Source organism: Chelmon rostratus, chromosome 1 (assembly GCF_017976325.1).
Source record: "Chelmon rostratus isolate fCheRos1 chromosome 1, fCheRos1.pri, whole genome shotgun sequence".
Taxonomy (NCBI): Eukaryota; Metazoa; Chordata; class Actinopteri; order Chaetodontiformes; family Chaetodontidae; genus Chelmon; species Chelmon rostratus.
Window position 1 is genome coordinate 21,473,960 of NC_055658.1, and position 23,278 is coordinate 21,497,237.

The 23,278-nt window shown below is 43.1% G+C and overlaps 1 protein-coding gene across 1 annotated transcript in view; it reads left to right on the plus strand.

The window, feature by feature from the left end:
• Positions 1-23,278, plus strand: part of fto (FTO alpha-ketoglutarate dependent dioxygenase) — a 118,496-nt gene that overhangs the window by 23,807 nt on the left and 71,411 nt on the right. The window contains exons 4-7 of the mRNA XM_041935434.1: positions 426-551; positions 4,240-4,319; positions 5,194-5,337; positions 11,347-11,466. Of these exons, the coding sequence (XP_041791368.1) occupies positions 426-551; positions 4,240-4,319; positions 5,194-5,337; positions 11,347-11,466 (470 nt within the window). The remainder of the gene's footprint in view (positions 1-425; positions 552-4,239; positions 4,320-5,193; positions 5,338-11,346; positions 11,467-23,278) is intronic.

Below are 23,278 nucleotides of genomic sequence, written 5' to 3' on the forward strand. Positions count from 1 at the left end.
TACTCTGCTGTTAAGTGATTCTCACTTTCTGGAGATAAAGGCTTACATCTTACATCCATTGTTTGGATGGTATGGATTTAATAATCATTGGGCTCCTCACTATTTAAAGTGGTAACCTGTTCTATGATTTATGTTTTTGGCTGCAGATAAATTGTCATTGTTCTCATGCTTTAGCACTGCATTACCTAGATATCTCTTGTACTGTGAAAGCTGTTAAAATCAATATTGTTTTAAATGGCCGTAATTACATAAAGTGATGCAACACGTTCTTCCAGAAAAATGTTAGGAATTTAAGTTTAAGCGGATTGCACTTTTACACTCAGTTAAAGTCACGCTGGGTGAAACTGTCAAACCCAAAGCCTGAAATGTGAATATAAATGTAAAATGCAAATGTTACAGTGAGTTGGGCTGTGTATGACTGACAGGTGAGAGCAGTGAGGGAGGCAGCGGTGAGAAGGCATGCTGGAGGATTGGGCTCAAGGTAGCCTGGGACATCCACACACCTGGCCTGATGCTGCCACTGGAGTCTGGAGACTGCTATTACATGCGAGGTACTAAATCATCTTTATAAACACACACGTGCATGTAAATGCGTAGGTCACACACCTCACGTTCGCCACCATGTCTGACTTTGTAGGAGGAAGGAGCCATTTTATTACCCTGTGTTTTAATGTTTCTTGTGCTTTGTCCCAAATGACTCACACACAGTTTTCTCTTAAGTCACGAAACATGGAGCTGAGGGGCGTGTGTGTGTGTGTGTCTGCGTGTGTGTGAGGGGTTACTGAACACAGTGCTTTAAGGTTCCATGAAATTGTGTGCATTAGAGAGGTTAGGAACACCAAATGTTATTTTTTGAAGTCCTGTGACCCAGTGCTGACTACGTCTCTATGGAGAGGACAGACAGCGAGCCACAGGGATGTAAATCATAGCTTAATGCTTTTGGCTGCAGCGGACACCTCCACCCTCCTCTTTTCGGCCCTGTGGGCCCTTCCAAGCTTTCTCATATTTTCTGAGTGTGAGGACATTTATCCACATCACAGCAGAAGCTGGTGTTCAGATGTACAAGAAGTTAGGGCCCCTGGTAGAGGGGATGGGGGATTTATCATTTTTAAAGGGCACTCTGCTTTCATAAGTATATAAGGACAGACGTACAGTACAATCCTGAGTCAGTCCTCCCTTCATCTGCTCCATTACTGTTTTTTTTTAAATCAATGATTGATTTTAATCGTAATTTGTAAGATAAATAAACAAAATTAATATTTTAACTGATATAGATCAACACAATATCCATGATATTTAGTGAGATTTTTACCCTTTATTTACCCTTTGATCAGTTTGCCAAATTAATTTCCTTATTTTTGTATTTTATCATCCAATCTGTTAGCGGTGCAATATACATAAATGTCGAAATCCTATCAAATCAAAGCACTGCTAAGATTTGCAGCAGCTTTCGAAGAGCAGTTTGGAGTCAAGGGGATGTAATTGACACGATTTTATGCGCTTTTGGAGGAGATACGCAGTATTTTAAGTGTTTTTTGTGTTTTTGTGACCATTTTGTTTGTCTTTTGTTTTTTAGCCTGAGAGCCCACAAGGCCCCATTTTACAACTAGAAAGCATACAACCAAACTGCAAAACATTTTCTCGAGAAGCGGTTTGGGTTAGTGACAAGGAATTTGTACCCATTACTGCTAATACGTACATTATCACCTCATATTTCTCAGGACAGTTTTTTTTTTTTTTTTTTTTTTTTTTCTTCCATGTGTTGGTCTTCTCTTGCAGGGCGACATATGTGAAACTGCAGGTTATTTATGGTAGAATCTCAACCAAGACAGGACGAGAACTGCTTCACTCTGCTTTTTTTTCTTTTATTTTTAGCTTGGACATGCAGAAACACTTGCACTGTCCAGATGCTGTGCAGGTACAGTACCTGGTGCCTGCCAAGGTGCACAACATCAAATGCTGCATACAAATGCTGTATTATACAGTAAGGGACTGCATTGTGGGGTGATCAGCATGATTACAGCAGCTGGGAAATTGCTGTTTTGGTTGCACTGGGAAAATGTTACACAGGAAGCTGCTTCACTTGTACAGTCTTGTTTTAACTCTATAAACTGAAGAATTCCTGCAGAGTTTTTGCAAAGTTGTGACTAGTCTTTGCGAGTGTCTGCAGTGGAACAGTGGTTAGTTTGCCGATAGATGATTATTATGTAGTTGCTTTAGTTGCTGGGAAGTTAGCAGGTCATTAATAAGAATTTGCTGTGCTTACTGAATACCATCCAACACACTTATCTTGTTGAATATTAGGTTAGCTATCTACTGTGTCTACATGATGTTAGAGTGGTTTTCAAATCCGCCTCTAATGAGCGTTTGTCAATCTGATTCATTTTTTTTACATGTAAGAAATAGGAAGGTTTTAATGAATTCCTGAAGTTGACTCTTTGAAGCTGCTATGTTTTCATCTGAGAGCGGCGATGTCTGTACCTAATATTCAGCTTGACAGGGCTTGAAGCCGACCTCCTTTAGCTGGATAAGATTTACAATAGAACAGTCAGTTTCAGGCCAGCCATGATAATAGAGTGATGGGCTGTTGTGCAGACCATTCTAATGGGACTTGACTGTCGCGGATCAGTGGGGATTTATGCTCCACTTGGTGAGTACGCCCTTGAGAGGCCAACTGCTGCACAACGATAGCAGCTCACACAGTCCTTGGCTGTCTGTCGCTTTGTCGGTCTACCTGAATTAAATACTTGGCACAGTGCGCCAACATATGCACACACCTATAAATTTGCACAACCCACACGCACAAAAAACACACGCACACACATGCAAAGAATGCAGCCCTCTGCTTATTGGGAAAGGACATGCCCTCCCCCCTTTTTTTTAGTCAAACACACAGACAGAGCAGTCACCACTAAACTATGTGCTCAAATATATTGTACCAGTGTTTTAGTGACATACACCGTATGATAGATAGTTTTGTGGTATTAAAAGAAAACTACAATGGTGTATAACCACAGAAGCCGTAATGTCTTTTCAGCACCATTTGTCGCCGACTGGCCCTTTTGAACTGCTAATGTCTGAGCTGCTGCAGGCAAATTGAATCACCATCATTTCCACCCAAATGGAATTTCAGTGGTTAAAAAAGAACAATGCAAGTCTTGACACCGGGCCTGTTCAATAATCAGATTTCCAGCTCCCAATGCACAGGGGGACTGGGGAAAAGAGTTGACCCAATATATTTAAAAGCCTGCTTCCTGGAAAAGGAGGACAAGTGGCAGCAGGCGCAGGGGTTGAAAGAAAGATAAATATTTATTACAGTTATCGAGTTTGCCTCTACTCCCTCCTGATCCCACTGACGCATCAGACGCGCCAAGAAAAGAGCAGATTGATGGAGATAATTTGTTATTGGATATAAACAGTTTTAAAGACGCAGAGTAATTCTGCCCAGAGACCTAATCCTTCACAATCTCATCAGGGTGAAGAAAACACCGGCAAGTTGTTTTGTTTGTCACCATCTTTTTTTTCCTCCTACCAAACAATAATATCTTGCTCCCAAAGCATTTGGCTGTTTGACTTTCAAATCACAGGCATTAGCCAGTGTACTCTTGCTCAAGGCGGGTGTAAATATGCACATGTGCTGTGAATGACAGCTCTGTCATGGCTAAATTAATTATTGGTATGAGGCAAATAATGGCAGAGCTGAGAAACATCTATACACACAAAGAAACACATGGAGGGATACACAGGAAACAGCAGTAAGGCTTCTTTGTAAAGCTTCTGTGGTATTGGACAAATGTTTGTTGGTATGGCTCTTCCATCTTGACAGATTGAGCGCGATCTGGTTTTGTTTGGTAATTAAAATTATAGTACAATGCTGCTCACTCTATCTGATTCGATGCTGGACCAAGCGCAATCTGTCTGAGCGTGCAAGATGATTTAGTTGTCATGTTCCTCCGCGTCCTGCTTTTCGTCTGTTTTTCTATTGTAATCAGTTCTTTTCTTTTCATGGTCTGTTTTATTTGTTATTATAATTAATTAAAACCACTAACTCAAAATAAATCAACTGAAAATAATGAAATCTTTAATCTTATTATCTCTTCTGTTGTGTTTTTGTGCTCGACAATGTCTTATTAAACACTTTTTTCTGATGGATGAACGCTCCTCTCTGCTGCTCTGTTGATGATTGTTGTTATTACTGCTATCATGCTCTGATTGTTTCCTCTTCCCTGTATTTACTAGATGACCTGAACAGCACCCACCAGCACTGTGTCCTAGCTGGAGACAGCGCACGCTTCAGCTCCACACACAGAGTGGCGGAGGTGAGAAGCCAACAGGCCAAAAAGAGAAAAAAACGCTGTTTTGAATTTGTCAGAATTTGCTTTAAAGCATGCAGACAGCCCCCTTTGGTCTGGTCCTTTTGGACTGCTGCTGTTTGATGCGGCAACACGTCTCAAACAAGTTGGGACGGGAGCAACAAAAGACTTGGGAAGTTGTGGAATGCTCCAAAAACACCTGTTTGGATCATTCCACAGGTAAACAGGTTGATTGGTAGCAGGTAACAGTATCATGATTGGGTATGAGAGGAGCATGAAAGGCTCAGTCGTTCACAAGTAAGGATGGAGCAAGGTTCACCAATTTTGTGAACACATGATTGTATAAAGGATGTTACTACCTGCGAATAGCATCATCATCATCATCATCGCTTCCATCAGATGCCTCGCCAAAGAGAAGCAGTTCCAGTCAACAGTTCCTCTCCCTGCATCACAAAATAAGCTTCTCAGGTGCGGCCTAATCACCAGTGACCACCTACACCCCCACCCGTGTATGCCACCTGACTGAGATTGTAAAAATTGTAATGGCCCTTGATAGGAAAAAGGTTGCCCACCCCTGACGTAGGGTATGATGAATTCAATAAAACCTTTAGAGTGTGTATGTATGTTCAACTACAAACATACATACTCTAAAAATGTATTCAATTGTGTCTAGATGCAAAATGTGTGATTTTTTACAGCAACAGATTGTGACAACTCAAGTAAACTTTGGGGGTCAATTATCAGGACCACTCCATCTGGTTGTAATTTGAACATTTAAGAAGCTTTATGTTAAACCTGCAACTTCAGTTGTCGATTGTCTTTTGATTCGCAGGGGTTGGCAGTTATTTGTATAACACAGGCTCTGTTCCTTTCGTACCAGTGTTCTAGCGGGACCCTGACCTACATCCAGTCACAGTGTCGAGAGGCCCTGTCCAACCTGCACACTGACCCAGAGACCGGTTCCCACAGCCTGCTGGCCCTGCTGCCGACAACGCTACGGCACTGTGAGGAGATTCACAATGAGGTGGGCTCATGCTGCTGTGTCTTCACATGCATGTGCGTGCACGTTTGTGTGTTTCAGTGTGTTTGGATATGTGTGTGTTATACATGATTGTGCACACATTTGTTTGTGGTTTTCATATCATTTCATATGCGTGCAGACCATTTGTTTGTATTGGCACAATTAAGTAGGGTAAAAAAAATTTGTCAATAAAGTTCTGACTGAAGTGTCAGAACTTGCCTGACACTTCAGTCCTCACCCATCTGGAACTCCAAGACCATTAAAAGCAGCTAAAAATGTGCAACTGTGACAGGATCGCAGAAGATATTAGAAAACTGTCATGGAGTATAGAGAATTCAGGCATACGAGTAATGTGGATAAATATCTAATTAAGGAATTAGATTTTGTTGGATCAAACCTGCTTGTGCTGTTGCACATTTATAAGGATCTACATGTATATGCTTGCAGTACACTGCAGATATTAAACTCTCAACAGTTCTGATATAATGTCAACACCATTCGGTGTCTGGGTGCTGGGTTACCGAGCCAAACATCATCAATGACTTGTAGAAAAATCTACTTGTCAAACAAGACAGCAGTTCAACAAATACACTAACAAAATTTTGGTAATTGAGACTGTGTTATGCAGTACGGCAAAACAATTTACCCCTGTTGCTGATAGCTGGTTAAAACTCTGTAAGCAGCAGAATGGGGACTTCCAGCTTTCTACCATCTACTTACCTGGTTGTTTAATGCCTCCAATATGAAATCCAGGTTGTTCTCATTTGTCCTGGCCTGTGATGGATCGTAATGCAATAGCCTCTCCATATGTTATCTGAAGATGGAGTCACGCCCCGCTCCCCTCCCTAACCCCCTTTTCACACACAACTACGAGTGATGCTGGCTTGGGGTATTGAGGGATAGAGCGAGGTCAAAAAAGAGGGACGTGAGGGGCCCGTCTGCGGAGCCACCGGCCCCCTGCGCTCGCTTGCCGCAGGCCAACAGTTAATATAGCACTTCACCTCTCCCCCTTTACACCCCTGGGCTCAAAGCGCACATCCTAGCTGACGCAAGCACCCAGGCCCCTCAGCAGGACGCCATGACAGATGAGTCTGACGTAAGGTTGTTTAAAGGTTGTAGACAAAATTAATTATTCAGCGCTGCCAACAATAGGGCTGTCTGTGTCAGGAGGAGCGCTGCGCTAGTTGAGCTAGCAACACCTGCTAGTTTGCCGCATAGCGCCACAGGATTACCAAGCGTAGGCCCCCGTCAGAACGACAAGGCAGGTTTATTTAGGAAAACATGGTGCTTTCTATAAAAGAGCAGGTGTGTGTGTGTTTGTATGTGTGAATGTTTAAGTAAGGGTGGCGGTGGTGGGGTGCTCTCCAGGACTCAACCCTACCCTACCTGGCACTCACAATGATCGATGTGGCCATTTGTTTGGAGTTGCCCACGAGAGCAGAACGCCCACTTAAATGATGTATTGTTGGTGGAGTTATTTATGATGGCGGCCCACTTTGGCGCTTGGCGGGTGCATATTGCGCGGGTCGTGTTTGACATGGGCGACCGAGGAGCGAACAAGCCTGAGACGCATGGGCAGCCTGACCTGAGCAGTGCCTTGTGGGCCGTTCCTTTAAAAGTGCTAAACAGCATGCTCGCGCCGGCTGCGGTGCCACAGATATTGTGCAATGTGGTGCAAAGGCGGGGGGGAGTGGAGGTTGACACTTGTCAGAAGATGTGGGCGGGTCTGACGATGATGAAGCAGAACGTCTGCCATCTGAGTATGAGTGTTCGGGGATGGGGCGGGATGTCGAGCTGAAGTAGGGGTTGATGGGAGACAGAGACAGAAATGAAGAAAACTGAAGTTCCCACCTGTTTGTTAAGCGTGGTCCCTCTCACTGTCTCTTTTTAATCTTACCTCCTGTCTTAGGTGGCGCGGGGGGTGTAGTCTAACATAGCATCGCCCCACGGCCCCCGTGTGCATGTTTGGCTTTGAAATGCTAATCCCAGATGCAAACGTCTTGTCTCATTTAAAGCCACTGTGCCACTTCCCAGGTGGGTGTGTGACAGAGTGCCCTGAGGGACCCCCTCTAATGATGCTAGTCCCCCCACAGTAAATATTGAAGGGAGGGACAAGGTTTTCCCACATGTTCTGGCAGAAAATAAACTGCATGGAAGCAGGTGTGTGTGACCTTGCAGTGTCCTGTTTTCAGGCCGCGATCCCTCCCCGGGCTCTTAGGTCTTTGCTTGGCTTTGAAACACCTTTCCTGCGGGGCTTGTGGCGGCAATATCACTGTAATCTTATAAATCACCTCGCAAAAGTGTAGTTTTGCCAGCAGACCCTTGCAGTGTGTAGTTTTACTTGTTAGTGCTGTTTTTGCCCGTTAACACTGTTTTGAATTAATGTGACACTTTTCAATTGTTAATTTTAAGGATTTATCTATGTAGTTCTTTTAAGGCCCGCAACGCACTTTGTTAGTTTGTTTGGAAAACGCTCGACCAGGGATAAAATGTTCTAAAAGTGAAGGTGTTTCACCTGTTCCTGTGGTGTTTTGAGGATTTGTTTAATTGGTATAACTGTAACGTAATGAGTCACATTGATGTGAGGGGGCTCTTCTTCAGAGGTATTAAGACAGGAAGACTGCTTTTAGCAACATTTGTGGCCTGTGAGTGGAAAAAGAAGAATTGCACATTACTACTTTATGGATATAAATAGAAATGGAAATTTATACGGCAGTCTGTGCATGTACAGTATAAGCTATCTTGTGTATGACCACTCTGGCAAGTGTGTGATGAGTGTAAATTGCGTGCCTGGTTGCTCACGGAGAGCTGGAGGGACCTGTTCTCCTGGCTGATGTGTGAGGAGACCGGGAAAGGTAAACAGAAGACGGCAGAGTGGGATCGATCCCACTCTCATCAGCTCCCACCTCAGGGCCCCGGCCCGGAAATTGATTGGGCCCGCTCAGGGAATAGGTGAAGGTGTGGAAAAAAAAAAACGTGCCTCGTTAAATGGGAAAAAAGGGGGCTACTTGGCTTTAGCTCCAGAGTTGCGATGGTGGGCGGCCGGTCGACTAATGTGGGGCTAATGTTTAGTTAGCGTGTCCATCACCTGGAGAGATGACAGCGACTGCCGCAGGGGAGCCACTAGCTCCCCTCTCACTCCCCCATGCCGTCTCAGAGAAAAACTAGCCCTAACAACCACTCTCTCTTTCACACACACTTTCGATCTGTCTGCCTGGATAGGTGGCATTTAGTGAGAGTTCCCCTCTTGGTAACTCTCAGCTGGGTGGCCAGACTCCAAATGCCACATAGCCAGCACTCCTCAGTAGCTTTAGATGGCCTGCTTTGTGGCTGCCACTGGCCTGCGCAGTGGGGGACAGGCAGCCATGTCAGCTCAAAGTGGAGACACAGGTTGGTTTCTTCTCACTAAAGGACAGGCAGACAATCAGAGAGATAGAAGGAGGGACTGACAGAGAGAAAAGGACGTCCGATATCGGCGCTCGGCGGCTTTGTTGTGTGTTTGAGCTGTAGTGATCGAAGGGGAGTGGATTTGGAGAGTGTTGAAGGGACCATAAAAGATGACATTTCTTTGAAGGGTGGGTTGTATGGAGTGACTGAGAGGCTGCTGAGCAGTGCCACTGGCTGTGTATTCTCCCTGACATGCCCCAGTCCTTGCATGTCATCCCTGCTGTGATCAGAGCCTTTTGGAAGCAAATGGCAGGATGATTCTGTGCACAGCTTCTACCCAAGGCAGACCTCGCTCGAGTTGCTGGTGCAAATAATACTTGCCCTTTGTTTTAACTTGCTCGGGGTGCTGGACGGTAGGTGACTTGTTTCATACAGAGTAATGACCACTTGAAGATTTCAACCTTCCAGTACCGTATTTTCAGCTCAGTGCTCTTACTTTTTCATGGTGTCGGGGATTTGAGTTCAGAACTACAGTATGTTTTAGCGTTTTTTTTTTTTTCTGTCCCACACCCACTTGAGGAACATCTTTGGAAAGTGGCACACAAATAACTCCAAATAATAAAACTTTAAGGTTTTCATGATTAAGAGAACCTGTTTTTAACACAAATTACTCTCATAGACATAAACAAAGTGCATTGGTTGATATATTTTGGGATGAAACTTCATGCCACCTGGATAATGTTTGCTGCTACAGTGCAGAATTTTCCGTGTTCATACACTGCAACAAGAGGTTGGAGGAAGGATTCGAGGGTGGATGCCATGCTAAGCACTTGACTTTAACCCTAGAGACCGGTGTTTAGGTCCCATCTCATGTTGCAGTTCATTGACAGCACTGACTTTTCAGTGCTTTACCAAGACCTCAAATCCAAGAGGTGGTTTGTCTCATGGTCCTTCAAAATGTATTAATCAGTGTTGGATCTAACTGTAAATCGGATAAGAGTGGATGACCGGTTTACCCAAAAAACCTAATTGAGTGGATTATATGTACAAGAGCAATGACATAAAAAATACAAGCAAATATTTTTCATAAAAAACACATGGTATTTTCATTTCATGAGACCTTCTGGGTAGAACTCACCCGCTTAAACCGTGAATATTGAGCTTGCAGCTTTTCAAAGGGTCTGTTGTGTACAGTACATGGGCTAATGCTCTGTTAGAAGAACAATAAACAAAATAGTTTTCAGAAAAGGAACAATAGCTCGCTCAGTCCCATTTGATATGCGACTCCTTTGCATGCAAGCGCTTTTTGTGTTGTACAGTTGTCTGCGTCAAAATGAAATGGAGCGTGCATTGTTTTGGGTGGATGATGCTTTGTAGGACGTTTTGGGGGAGGGCAACTCACAGCGTCTCGCGTTTACGTTGGCGGCAATTGGGGCAATCTTTGACATACACACTCACATTGGCAATTGTATGCACAGACAAAGCCACTCACACACCAATGTAGACAGATACACGCAAGAGCGCAAACACGCTGCTGCGCGTACAGGTGCAAACACACAAACGTGCACGGCACGACACACTTAGAAATAGATAGGCTACACCTGGCTACATGAAGCATCCTTGCGAGGATTAAATCAGCACTTCAAAAGAGCAGGAAACAAAAACACTCCCAGCGGAGTGGAGGGGAGCGGCTCGGCAGGCGAGACTGTCATCTCCAGACGGAGCGAGGGAGTGGGAGAGATGGGGAAGGAGGGAGGAGAGAGAGGGGAGGAGGAAGAGGGTGGAGTTTTCAGGTGTGCTGACTGGAAGGTGTGTGTGTGAGTAGGAATATAAACGCATGTGTGTGAATGTACTGTGTGTCTGTTTGTCCTGGTGTTTGTGTTTGTTGAGGGTGTGACTGTACTCAGAGAGATGACCAACACTTGCACTATTTGCGGCAGGACTATTTTTCACATGTAATACAAACAAAGTGTCTTTGCTGTGTTGTTCCTTTCAGAGAGCTCATAAAAATAATTTAATGTGCTTTTTTTTTATGACATGAAAAAATATGCCACACTTCATAGTAATGAATACATTTCCAGCGGGGAAATTTAATTTTCTCCATGAGCAAAATCATGTACAATTTTTATAACAAAAGGAAATATACTTCGACAGAAAAAGGCCAATCCTGTATATTTAAGTATGACGGCAAATGCTGTGAAGTATTTCATTAAAAAATGAAATATTTACCAGCTGACAGGTACTCTAAGAAATTGCAAAATTAAAACATGATGCTATTTTTACTAGAGGGAAGGGGGGGGTGCTTGTTCTAAAGATCGCATTCTAAAGTTATAGTATATATTTTTTGCTTAAAGTCGACAAACTGTCATAAATTAACTATACCTATAATAATAATGATAATAATAATAATAATGCAATAAAATGTGTTGTCAATGTACTCGACAGTGTAAATGATTTTATAAAGTACCATGTATATATAAATATATATATGTTTCATGTTTTTTAAATTATATAAGTATTTAAAAGATGTTTCCTCTACATTAAATAAAATGTCATGCTGTAGCTTCTTTATCCTGTGTGTGTGTATGTCTGTGTGTGTGTGTGTGTGTGCGTGTGTGTGTGCAGGTGGAGTTCGAGTGGCTGCGGCAGTACTGGTTTCAGGGCCAGCGCTACGCACGATTCTGTAGCTGGTGGACCAGGCCGATGGAGCAGCTGGAGAAGGACTGGAGGCTCATGGAGACGATGGTAAGGCCACTCAGACGCGCCGCGGGGTCACACGGCAGCCTCGATGTCTGCTTTCTCAGCCCGCGTAGTTTACTGAACTCAGCGTCTCTCACGTCGCACGCTAATCCTTCAATACTCAAAGTAAATGCATTCTCATTTTAATTTGCAGGCCGTGTCTTTTGGCAGGAACCTTTTTTTTTTTTTTTTCTTGTTTTCAGGTTTACAGACACACTATCCTCGGTCTGAGGCTTCACATTGAGTCATTCCTCTTTTAGAAAATAACAAAATCATAGATCTAAACCTGTTTTTTAAAATGTAGAAAACCCACATTTACTGACCCTCATTTTAATAGTACGTTCAAATCAAAATGTAATGTATTGTAAATAAAAATACTGAGGTAATATTCTTAAAAGCGAATAATAGTAATTATAATAATAATATTTTTTATACCGCTTCCCCAAAATATGAGCAGCTTCCTGACATTTGCAATCATTTGATGACAATAATAATTTCACCTTTCTAAATACTCTACATGCCTCTGCTTGTGCTTCTTACACAAACTACCTGAGTGATCTGCAGTCCAGTAATGCTCCTTGCATGGGAGGGTGTGTTTAAAATGACATGATGGATTGTCTAACTTCTCACCATGGTGCATTATTAAGGATGTGTCATGTGTTTAATCGTAGCCTCACTGAAGTTTTACTAGAGAGGAACGTGGGCACGCAGCTATTAGTTAGACACCACTGTAAAGGAATCGCACTTAGTAATGTCAGACTCATAATTAAGTCACCTTAGTCACAGCTCTGTACTGTACGTACGTGCTGCACACACACACACACACGCACACACACACACACGCACACACACACACACACACACACACACACACACACACACACAGCAGTGTGGATGTACAGCTCACAAACACACACAGATACATGTACATGCTTGGTCTCGCTTTCTCTCCCCACAGGTTCTATGCAGTCCCTCTCTCATAGCTAGATTTCAAAGAGTTTTGTGTGTGTGTGTGTGTGTGTGTGTGTGTGTGTGTGTGTCATGTATGTACGTGTGTGTTTAACATCCAGACACCAGAAGCAGCAGGGGGCACTCTTGTATCACTGTAGCAGCAGTGGAGGGAGCATAAGAGCTGTGCTCCTCTTTTCCTCTCTGCTCCCTCTCCCTCTCTCTCTTTCTCTGTCTGTGTCTCTTTATGTCTCTCACCCACTCCTGCTGTCTCTGGGAGCTCTCTGTCTCTGTCAGTGTCGAGCGCTGAGCAGTAATCACATCTAATGCTCAGGCGGGGATAAAGACAGGGGCTGGAGGAGAACAGTACTGCTGCTGCCGACGCTGCTCGGCTCTACTCATAGTCTCTCTCCCTCCCTCTCTCTCACTTAGTGGAACAGCCTGGCAGAGGGTGGGTGGGTGGGTAGGTGTGTGTGTGTGTGTGTGTGTGTGTGTGTCGGGGGGGGGGTTAGTAGACAGGGGCTAAACTCATCTAGAGCTCCACCTCCGGGCCCAGATGAAGTGTGTGATTTGGACCTGTATTTAGAAAAGGGCATCGCTGAGATGTGAGGTCTTTCTCTCTCTCTGCTTCTGTGTCTCCGTCTCTCTCTCTCTAATGGGCAAGCAAACCATATCCGCTGTGTGTGTGTGTGTGTGTGTGTGTGTGTGTGTGTGTGTGTGTGTGTCACAAGTGTGGATTTATGTCATGCAGGAGAAACTTAGCACCAGACCTAATAATCTAATAAAATGTCAGCTCCTTTTAGTGAAAAAAAAGTTCAATCAGTGAATGAAGATAATAATAATAATAATAAAGAAAATAAGCATTTTTTAATATATTTTAAAAAATAAAATTAGAATATTAGTATTTGTCTTTTTTTTCTTCATTAATCACTCACTTTAATTTTACAGTTAAACTTCTTTGACTGAGTTTCTTTTGATCGCGTGTGTCAGATCGCACAAGAGGAAGTGTGTCTTCTGCAGAGATGCATGCTGAACCTTGGCAGAACTAATTCACTGGCGAGTGCATAAATGTAATCACTCGCCATTGTGATGAAAGACAACATTATTGCTCTCGCAAGCAATATTTACATACATGCATCGACCTCTGATACGCTGATGAAAAGCACTCCATAGATATGACATATAGATTTTCCTTTTGGAGGTTTTGATAGCTGTGGCTTTTCTGCAGTTAGATTAAAACACATTTCTCTAAATTACTTTGAGTTATTTGAATTATGTGCTTTCCCCCGTACATTCCTTTATTGCATATATTTTACATTTTGAAGCTGGCAATTGACAGTATAGTGTAATTTAGTGAAATACAAGTGACCTATTGTGTGCAGATGCTGTTTGCCATTTATTTATTTAGATTTTTCTGTTCTTGCCTGCAGAGTATATTTTAATACAGCATTATTTTTGTCAAATTTGATATCACCATGGGTATTTTAAAATAACAAATATATATCTCTGTAAATAGGGTTTATAAATTGACACTGTGTTGTTTTATACACGGCGCTGTAGCAATAAAACAGCCTATTGTTTTATCCAGCTAAAATAGCTATACAAACAGCCAGCCTTCCTCTCTTTATTGTCATATTTAGCACACAGTGTTGTGGGATGTGCTGGGCTATGTATGCGTTTGTTAGTCCGTATGAAGAATATTGCAATGTGGGGGGACTAGCTCCTGTTTATGGATACTGTCTCTCCCTGGGGCTCCCTCTCTGCTCCTCAGCCTGTTGTCATGCAAATGCTCATCCTTCCATTTGAATGACATTCTGATAAAATGCATAAATAAATAAATAAAGACACAAAACAAGTCCACTTGCTTGCTTGCCTCTTTTTGGTACCTCATGAATTCATGCGGCGTCTTGATAGAAACAAAGAGATGTGCTGCTGTGTAGGCATGTGTATGTGAATGTAGGGGAAAAGCGTGTGTTTGAGTATGTGTGTTTAGTTTATATAAGGTAAAGGTTTTTTTCTGGAGGGTGGAAGAAGGACATTAACTTAAAGGTTTTATATTCCCCTGTGATCCAGGGTGCTAAAGTCCATTTAGACCTGCCTCGCTCGCAGCTGTGTGTTCCCTCAGGACTCTGCTATCATGGCTATCATACAGTAGTGACATTTCCTTAAACTAGCAACAATGAATAGCTTCCGTCTGACTGACAATAGACAGAGAGTCTTGGCTTTATGCAGAATATTTTAAATACCGGTGTGGTATTTTTTATCTTTCCTCTTTTCACTGTGGGGGAGAAGCGACAGCGTTGAGCCCATGAGCACATCTCGCCTTTTTTCTCCTGTCCTGCGCCTGTGTGTTTGTGTGTGCGTGTGTGTTTTTGTGTGCGTGTGTGTGTGTGTGCACCATTGATGTTAATGTATGCACTTGGCATGACTTTAATTGATTTAGCAGCTCTGCTTGCACAGTACAGCTTTTCCCCTAATTTGTCACTTTCCTGACTTCTGTGGCTGCTCATCTCACAACTTCAAAAGCCACCGTGGATGCAAAGAGATTTCAATGCACTCCGTCTCCCTCTCTCTCTCTCTCTCTCTCTCCCTCCCTCACTCTCTCTCTCTTTTCATGTTCTTTCTTTCTCTTGTTCTCTCCCTCTCTCGCGCCCGCTATCTCGCCACATCTCTGTCTCTTTCTCACACTTTTTCCCTCATTTGACAGCAGAACGAGCCTTGCAGATGGAAATCTTTTCAACACATATCAAGGAAATTAATCCACTTTCATAATAAATGGGATCCACTCAGTTGAATACATTTGTATACTTCAAGATGTACAAAACAGGAAGTGGTATTGGGGCCACGTCTTCCTATACTCCATTCACCCAGCCTGTCACTCCCTGTTTTCCCGACAGTTTGGTCACACACACATGCACAAAACCCTCTCTTTTTTTTCCCTCATTGTGCGACAAAATTTACCTCCTCTGATTTGTAACAGAGGCTGACTTTGGCACACATGCATGTGTCTGCGTATGTGCAGGGATGCGCTAAGTGACCGTTTCATCTTCTCCCCTCACTTTAATAACCGTCTTCGGAAACAATATGGGCTGCCGAGGAGGGTCGCACTGCAATCATACACAGCCTGGCCCGGTCGCCATCGATAGCTGATTAGGTTATTGACCTAGCGCGTGGAGGTTGGCTGCTGAGGAGTGGCCGGGGAGGGAGGTGTGGGGAGTAGCGAACTGTAGGGAGAGTCTGTCGAGGCAGACACAGAGAGGGGGAGGATGTAAAAAAGAAGAAAAAAAAAAGAGAGACAGGGGTTGTGTGTGTTGGGGAGGAGGGGTGGGGGGTCAATGTAAATGTTATTGCTGTGTGAGCTCATTTGATCAAAGTCCTGGAAAGGTTAAGCGAATCCAATCTGGTTTTGTATGGCAGAGTGGAGACACAGGCGCTAGGGAAGAAACCCCCAGGACGGAGAATGGATTATCATATTGGCGCTGGAGTAGCTGGGGCCTCCGACGGACAGTTTACCCTGCCCGTAATGCGTTTAGACAGCAATTGGCCTTAATAACCTTTATTGACTTCAGCGGGTCAGTGCCAAGAATCTAATTATCAAAGTGTATCAATTTCATTGGAGTTTAGAGTTGCACCGCTCACAATAATTATTTTAAGGTCGAGCCGGGGCAATTAATCCCCTCTCCACTTATTTGATGGTTTTGTAAAACATTATAAATGTTATGGTTTCTGTTGTGCGTTTCACCGTAAATAATTTCAGGGAGCAGTTTTTTGTAATGCATTATTTGGAGAGCTCGCCGTGCTGGTCCGGCTGAGGGAGAAAGGCAGCATATTTCGAAAAGCTAGAGGCCACAGCTGAATCATGTTGCAGATGTTTACCAGGAGTAATTTTTCTCTTACGCTCGCTGTTTTACTTGCACAGTCGGGCAGAGTTTTATACCCACTTTATATGCACACATGGAACCCAGATTAATTATAAGTGTGAACTAAGCAATAAACTGTTTAAAGACCATTTATATTGCTCATTATGAAGCCATTTATTATCTCTTACATTAAATCACACTGTGTTTATGCGTCATATTGTTTTGCATTTTAAGCTCTATACTGTGCAAATAGGCTTATACATTTATTTTATTCCAATTCTTTGTGGTTCTTACACATAAATACAGTATGCGTGTGTGCGTGTGTGTGTGTGTGGTTTGTTTGCATGTGTTTGGGTCCATATGTCTTTATGTGTGAGTGTGTGTGCACAGCGTGTCCACACTGAGAATGAAAGAAGTAAGTGTGCAGCTGCACAGTAGTTTATCCTTCATTGACAGTCAATACGTGCTGTTACCTGGATAGTAGCAGCTGTTTTTCCTTATCGCACAACATAGACTAGAGGCCTAATCCACACGTTCATTATTGCACGGCCTTGTTTACCCGCGGCTCTATATTAGCTCGCTTGCTTTGCCCTATTTAGACGGAGAGGTATAAAAAAGAAATTACTCAAAGATTATTGTTATTATTCATTTAAAGAGGAAATATATGGCTGATAATACATTTTACATCACGCAGCAGCTTGTGTTTGGAAATATAAAATGAAAAGAAGCAGGAAGAGACGGAGAGAGAGAGAGCGGGAAAGAGAGAAGGGAGAAAATGTAGCGGAGCAAAGGTATTTGCAATTCTCTTTGAAGTCCCTATTCAACAGGGTAAGCTGAATTTTCGGCAGTGCCTGATAGTGTTCTGCGTAAATGCTTAAACCCCTTTAGAGAATTTTCATGGGCAGATACGCGGTGGCTTGAAGGGAGCGTTTATGTTACCTGGAGCCAATGCAGCCCGCAGCTTTGTACCTAAAGATGTACACTAGTAGTGAATGGAATCCCACAGAGGTTTGTCTATGACAGAATCTCACTGCAACATCGCTGCAAGCCGAAGCGGGGAAAGAAAGAGCTACGAGCAGATTTAACCCTGTCACTTCTCAGCTGGTGTCTCACATACACATTTATACACATGGACACAGACATGGAGGGACAAAAACACCAACAAACACACTTACTTGCGTGTGTGTGTGTGTGTGTGTGTGTGTGTGTGTGTCCAGGTGTCCATTAAGGAAAGTTTAACTTTGTGAGAGTCTTAAGAGTCTTATGGAAGGAAGAGTTTCAGGGATTTATTTTGAAGCTGCGTATGTTGTATTAGTACAATGCTCAGTGGTAGTTTGAATGTTCAGTAGTGGAATAAAAGTAGCCTATTCACATGTGTGCACAGAGACACGCACACACATTCATCAGAATTGCTCTTATTGTCGTGTTTTACTGTTAGTAAGCAAGACCCTGACACCAGCTCATCTCCTCCTCTTTAGTCTTTATTCCTCATGTATGCGTGTGCGTGGTATTTTTCTCAGTAACGGTAAGCAGCGGAGTGGCCTAGAAGCTAAGGTGTTGAGAGTTGCTTCATTTCGATTCCAAAAGTAGACTCAGACCTGAGCAAACTTGTTTCGGCTTTGTGGGTGACTGGATTTGGAATGTATTAGAGGAACTTCATCACTGAATTCATGTCACAATGTGGAAAACCGCAAATGAAACGATGCCATTGTTTTACGTCAAGAAAATGAGCTCATCGAAAAAACCCTTTTTTTTTTTTTGTCTTTGTACCCGTGGCTGTCAGCTGCAGTATGGAGTACACCTCATCTTTACAATGAGGGGGCGGGGAATTTTATTGACAGCGGTTTGGATAATTTATTTTGTTTGTCTGTGAATTGTGATGTTGACAGTGTTTTCACTGTATCAGCAGGCTTTGAAGGCGGCTTGTCTCGTCTTCTTAGAAAACAAATGAGCACTTTACAGAGACTGATCTGCCTTATCCGCTTAGCAGCTTCCTCAATCCCAGCATTTATTTATTTACTCACTTATTTACTTACTTATTCATTTGCTTACCTCTGTTTGGATTTGGTTTGGTCCCCACCACCACCACCCATAGCCACCCCCTCCTCTTCCTCTCCCTCTCCTCATCCTTGGCCTCGATCAGCCAGATAAGCCTTCAGAGGAGGAGAGATAACATCCATTAAAGTGGTAAAGAGGAATTATGGGGCAGCCCAGATTAATCACTGCTCAGTTTAATCGCATTCAGTGCGGACGGCGGGGTTGGCTGCAGGGCCCAGCTTTTTTCCTGTGTCATACCAACAGAGGGAGAGATGTAAGGAAGGGGTGTGTGTGTTTGTGTGTGTTTGTGTGTGCATTGAAAAGCGCCTAGATGGGGGAGAAAGTCTAAAAAGATGAAAGAGAGATTTCAGAGCATCTCGTAGCAAAGCCCGCCCCTCTTATAGCTGACTAGAGACATCACCACTAACCAGCGCTTGATATATAATTATTCCAGTACTTTGATCCAGGTGTAATTGTTTACTCTCACAGTCAGTACTCAGACAGTCGTGTCAAAGTGGTGGAGTAAAATATATTACCACAGGCACAAGAAAGCACATTGATTTGTCACTAAAAGCAAGGAAAATAACTTCTTCTTCTTCTTTTCAGTCTTTGTCGTTTCCATATTAATCTTATTGCGTATTGAATACATGGCCAGAGCTCGTCTAGCACTGGTTCAATATGTCTCATGTTCAGAAATAGCAATGCACACATTAAGATGTGGTGCTGAGCTCTATAAGCCAGAGGGAATAAAAATAGAGGCCTCATACTCTGACATATGTGCACACGCTTTTATTAAAATCATTTGAATCTGAATCTGGATCCTCATCAGGTGCTGTGGTTGATATCCATATTATTGTTTACCTGCATGTCAACTCAAATTAATTTCCCATTTATTTGTACAACCCCGAACAGTCACAGTCTCAGATGGCTTCAAATCGCCCACGAAAAGTGAAACAATAAATTAAAACCGATTAATGAACATGAAAACAGCCCACCCCAACTATAGGTTCTCAAAGTGAAACCCCACCGCAAAATTTAATTAGGATCAAGAATAGAACACACCTTCTTAAAGTTCTGACAGAGAGAACAAATACCACCAATTTTTGGGCATTGAGATCAAAAAACACAGAATAAATCAATGATATATGCTGTGCACAAAATAAACAAAACAAAACAAAAAGGTGTAGCCAGATATCACTCCATCACAAAATTACTCTTTTTAATCTTTTCATCTCTGAGGAAGCTTTAGGCTTAAGGTCTCTAACGTAGTGAAATGTGATCTATAATCAGAAAATACTAACTACTTAATACCTCGGTACTCTGCTAATTCGTCAAAATCACTGGAGCAGCTATCGTGTCGAGGTTTTTAAGTACATAAAGCTGCTTTTGAAAACAATGAGAGGAGAGAATGGAGTGATCCTGATGGGGAGACAGTGTATAATTGTCTGATTCGCTTGATGAAACGCAAAGAAAAGCAGGAAATATGGGAAAAGATTGTTGGTGATGATTGTATCATTTTGGGGGGGAGGTGGAGAAGGATTAGGGAGGTGGAACGGGGGAAAAATAAGGGAGGGGAGAGTGCAGCTTTTTCAGAGGTGAAGGGAATCAAGAGATACTGTAAGGGTAAAGATTTAAGTTGGAATCAGTGCGTGTGAGAAAGTAAACCAGAAAGAAATGAAAAGCTGATGCTGTAAACAAGAGGATGTTGGTGCAGTCAGGAGGAAGTACGAGTCCTGGGAGCATTCTGGGAAGTTCCATGCCCTGTTTTCTTTTGTCTGTGTACCTTTCAAAACGAAGCATGTACAGTATGAAGAGGATAACCCGGCAGAGATCAAACCTGAGATGTGTGTTCTCTGGTGAAGCACGTTTTCGTTAATATGAAGCCTGAAAGGAAAATCCCAGTTTTTGCACGCAGGTCTGTTTTTGTCATCATGACCACCAGTCCTATCAGTCACCAGTTTCACTGCCGAGATCCCAACGCTGGTAGCAACACCTACACCCAAAGCATCCATTATAATCATCCGTTGAACCAAGAGGTTGCTGTGCAAGCTCTAATTTACTTGTGCTGAGCAATAACTTCCCTAACCCTTTCACTGCATCTGATCACTCACATCCGTACATTAGCTGCCTTGTGTTCTCAGCTGTAAAGCCGTGCCCGCCAGTGTTGCTGCAGCCCTACACCTGATCAATAAAGTTTGTGGGAAAAAGCAGGAAGTGTCCGAACGCAGTAGTGCACAGGAAACACAGAGCAGGTTCAATTTTATTTATCACAAATATCTCGCTAATTTTCGGGCTGTGCCACACAGGTGAAGCGGCCAGTGGAAGAGTGTCCATCCTTCCAGGTAGTGAATCCCTTCCGCCCTCATATCCTTCCCCCGCAGATGGAGCGATCTGATGGGTGGTGTTAAATGGGTGAGATGTAGGACAATGTAATTAACGCTAGTCCTTTAGCGGGCCCCGCCTCGCTCCGCTGGGAGCGCCCGATATAGCGCTCATTAATTCCTATTTGTGTGTAATGAGAGGGTCATGTTGGATGTAATAAATGGCTCTTTTATTTGGGCGAGAGCTGCAGGACGGCATCCTTCCCTCACTAACAGTCTCATAAACACCCTTTAGCCGCTCTCATCAGCCTCCCTTGGCGGGGAGCAATCACACATGCACTCATAACACCAAAGTGGGTAAATGTGTGGAAAATCAGGTATGTTTAGAAACACTTGAGTAACTTTGCCATACTCTTGTAATGATAACCATTAGTGATAGTAGCAGTTACCAGTGGTAACATCATGTCACCATGTGTTGGAAATTTACATTTTAAGGGCCACTTCAAGATTCAAGATTGCCTTTATTGTCATTGAGAATAACATGTCAATGAAATTTGCATTGCAACCCCCCGTGTTGGAAACAAGATAATAAGAAATATAATAAAATAATATAAAGATAATAGAATAAAATAAACTAACATGCAGTACAAATATGCATAAATTCAATGAAAATATACCAGAAATAAAAATATACTAAGACAAATAAAATATACTAAAACAATAAACTTTCCTGATGGAAGCGGTACAAACAGTCTGTCGCCCGGATGGCTGGGGTCTGTGGCGATGGATCCCTCTTCCTGACCCGGCCTTCATATATAGAGTCTAGGTCAGGGAGGGGGCAGCACACGATGCCCTGTGCAGTTTTAACCACCCGTGCCAGTTGTTTCCTCTCCTGTGCCGTGCAGCTCTCATACCACACTGTCACACTAAGGCAGAGGATACTTTCAGTTATGGCCCTGTAGAAGTTGACGAGCAACCAAGAGGAGAGTCCAGCTCGTTTCAGTTTCCTGAGGAAAAAGTTGTGCCTTCTTCACCAGGCAGGAGGTGTTCATGGACCAGGAGAGATCAGATGTAATGTGGAGGCCCAGGAAGATGATGTTGTCCACATGCTCCACCACTTCTCCGTCCATGAGGAGGGGGGCGTGATCCGTCTTTCTTGACCTCCTGAAGTCCACAATGACCTCCTTGGCCTTCCCTGTGTTCAGCATCAGGTTGTTGGCTGAACACCCCAGGGTTAGCTGGTGTATCTCCTCTCTGTAGTGGGTCTCGTTATTTGAGATGAGACCCACTACTGTAGTGTCGTTCGCGAACTTCACGACTGTGTTGGTGGGGTGGATGGCAGCACAGTCGTGAGTAAACAGGGTAAAGAGGGCTGGGCTGAGCACACAACCCTGTGGCGTGCCCGTGCTGAGGACCAGAGGGGATGATGTTGTGTTCCCTATTGTCACCACCTGAGGCCTGTTGGTGAGAAAGTCTCTGATCCAGTGGCACAGTGTCGCAGGCAGACCCACTGCGTGTTGCTTCAGTGCCTGGGATGACGGTGTTGAAAGCTGAGCTAAAGTCTTGTTTTTCCATGATTTCCTCCATCTACTGGACCTTGCATGTATCCTCAACATTACTGAAAATTGACCAGAGAATATACATGTTAGATTTTAAAAATATATTTTCCTTTCTTCAGTGCAGCCAGTGGGCTTCATTCCCTTCAGTACTATCAATTGAAATAGGTAATCAATCTAGATTTTTTTAGGTTGTATGGCAATGTGCTTGACTGTACGGATTGGTTGAGAAATCCTCAGGGGGCTTTGTTCAAATGCTGATCAGAAGTTTCAGCACACAACGCAAGAGCTGGCCGCTGACCAGGGACTACATTGTTGAAAGATTAAACCCAGAATAGACACTATAAGCAAACATAACTGTCATGAAAAGAAGTTTGAACTTTGTGATGTCAAGATACAATATCGTATAGTAATCCACCCAAACCCAAAGTAACCCAAAGTGCATTGCATTCACTTTTAATTCCCTTTAATTAATTAGGTTATATGCTGAATACTTTGTAGAGCCTATTCGTTTTTCAGCATTCGGTATGTAAGTGAGTGTGATAAGCCAGTTTTCTGTAACTGCTTCATGGTGCGCTCCATCCGTTGGAGAGAATTGTTTAAGGCGACGAGGCTGCCTGTTTAATCACAACTGAGCTAAAGGGAAGCAGCAGATTCAACACTGACTCTTGTTTGTTGCCACATGCTGTGATGTATAGTGCTTTGAAATACTTGTGGAAGTGGAATGATGGGACATCAGAATGCACTGGTTACCCCAAAGTAAATGGTAAATCAAGCAAATGATTGAGCTGTCATAATTCAAATAAAAAAAAATAATATCTCAAACAATGTAAATGTTAAAAGATTTTCCCTCCCCTGCAACTCCAGGTTTATCCTTAAAACCGGAGTTTGTCTGTTGCTGATACGGCACAGACCTTATGGCCTTTAATAAAGTAAACAGTATTTTTAGAGTAGGGAACCTGCAATTTTTGAGATCCTAATCTTTTCTACTTTAGACGCAGTCACTCCTTTTCGCTGAACCTCCATAGATAATTCACATTTGATGTCAGACTAGACATATAAGAGGGCATGTTTAGTTTCGCAACAGCAGCTTCCA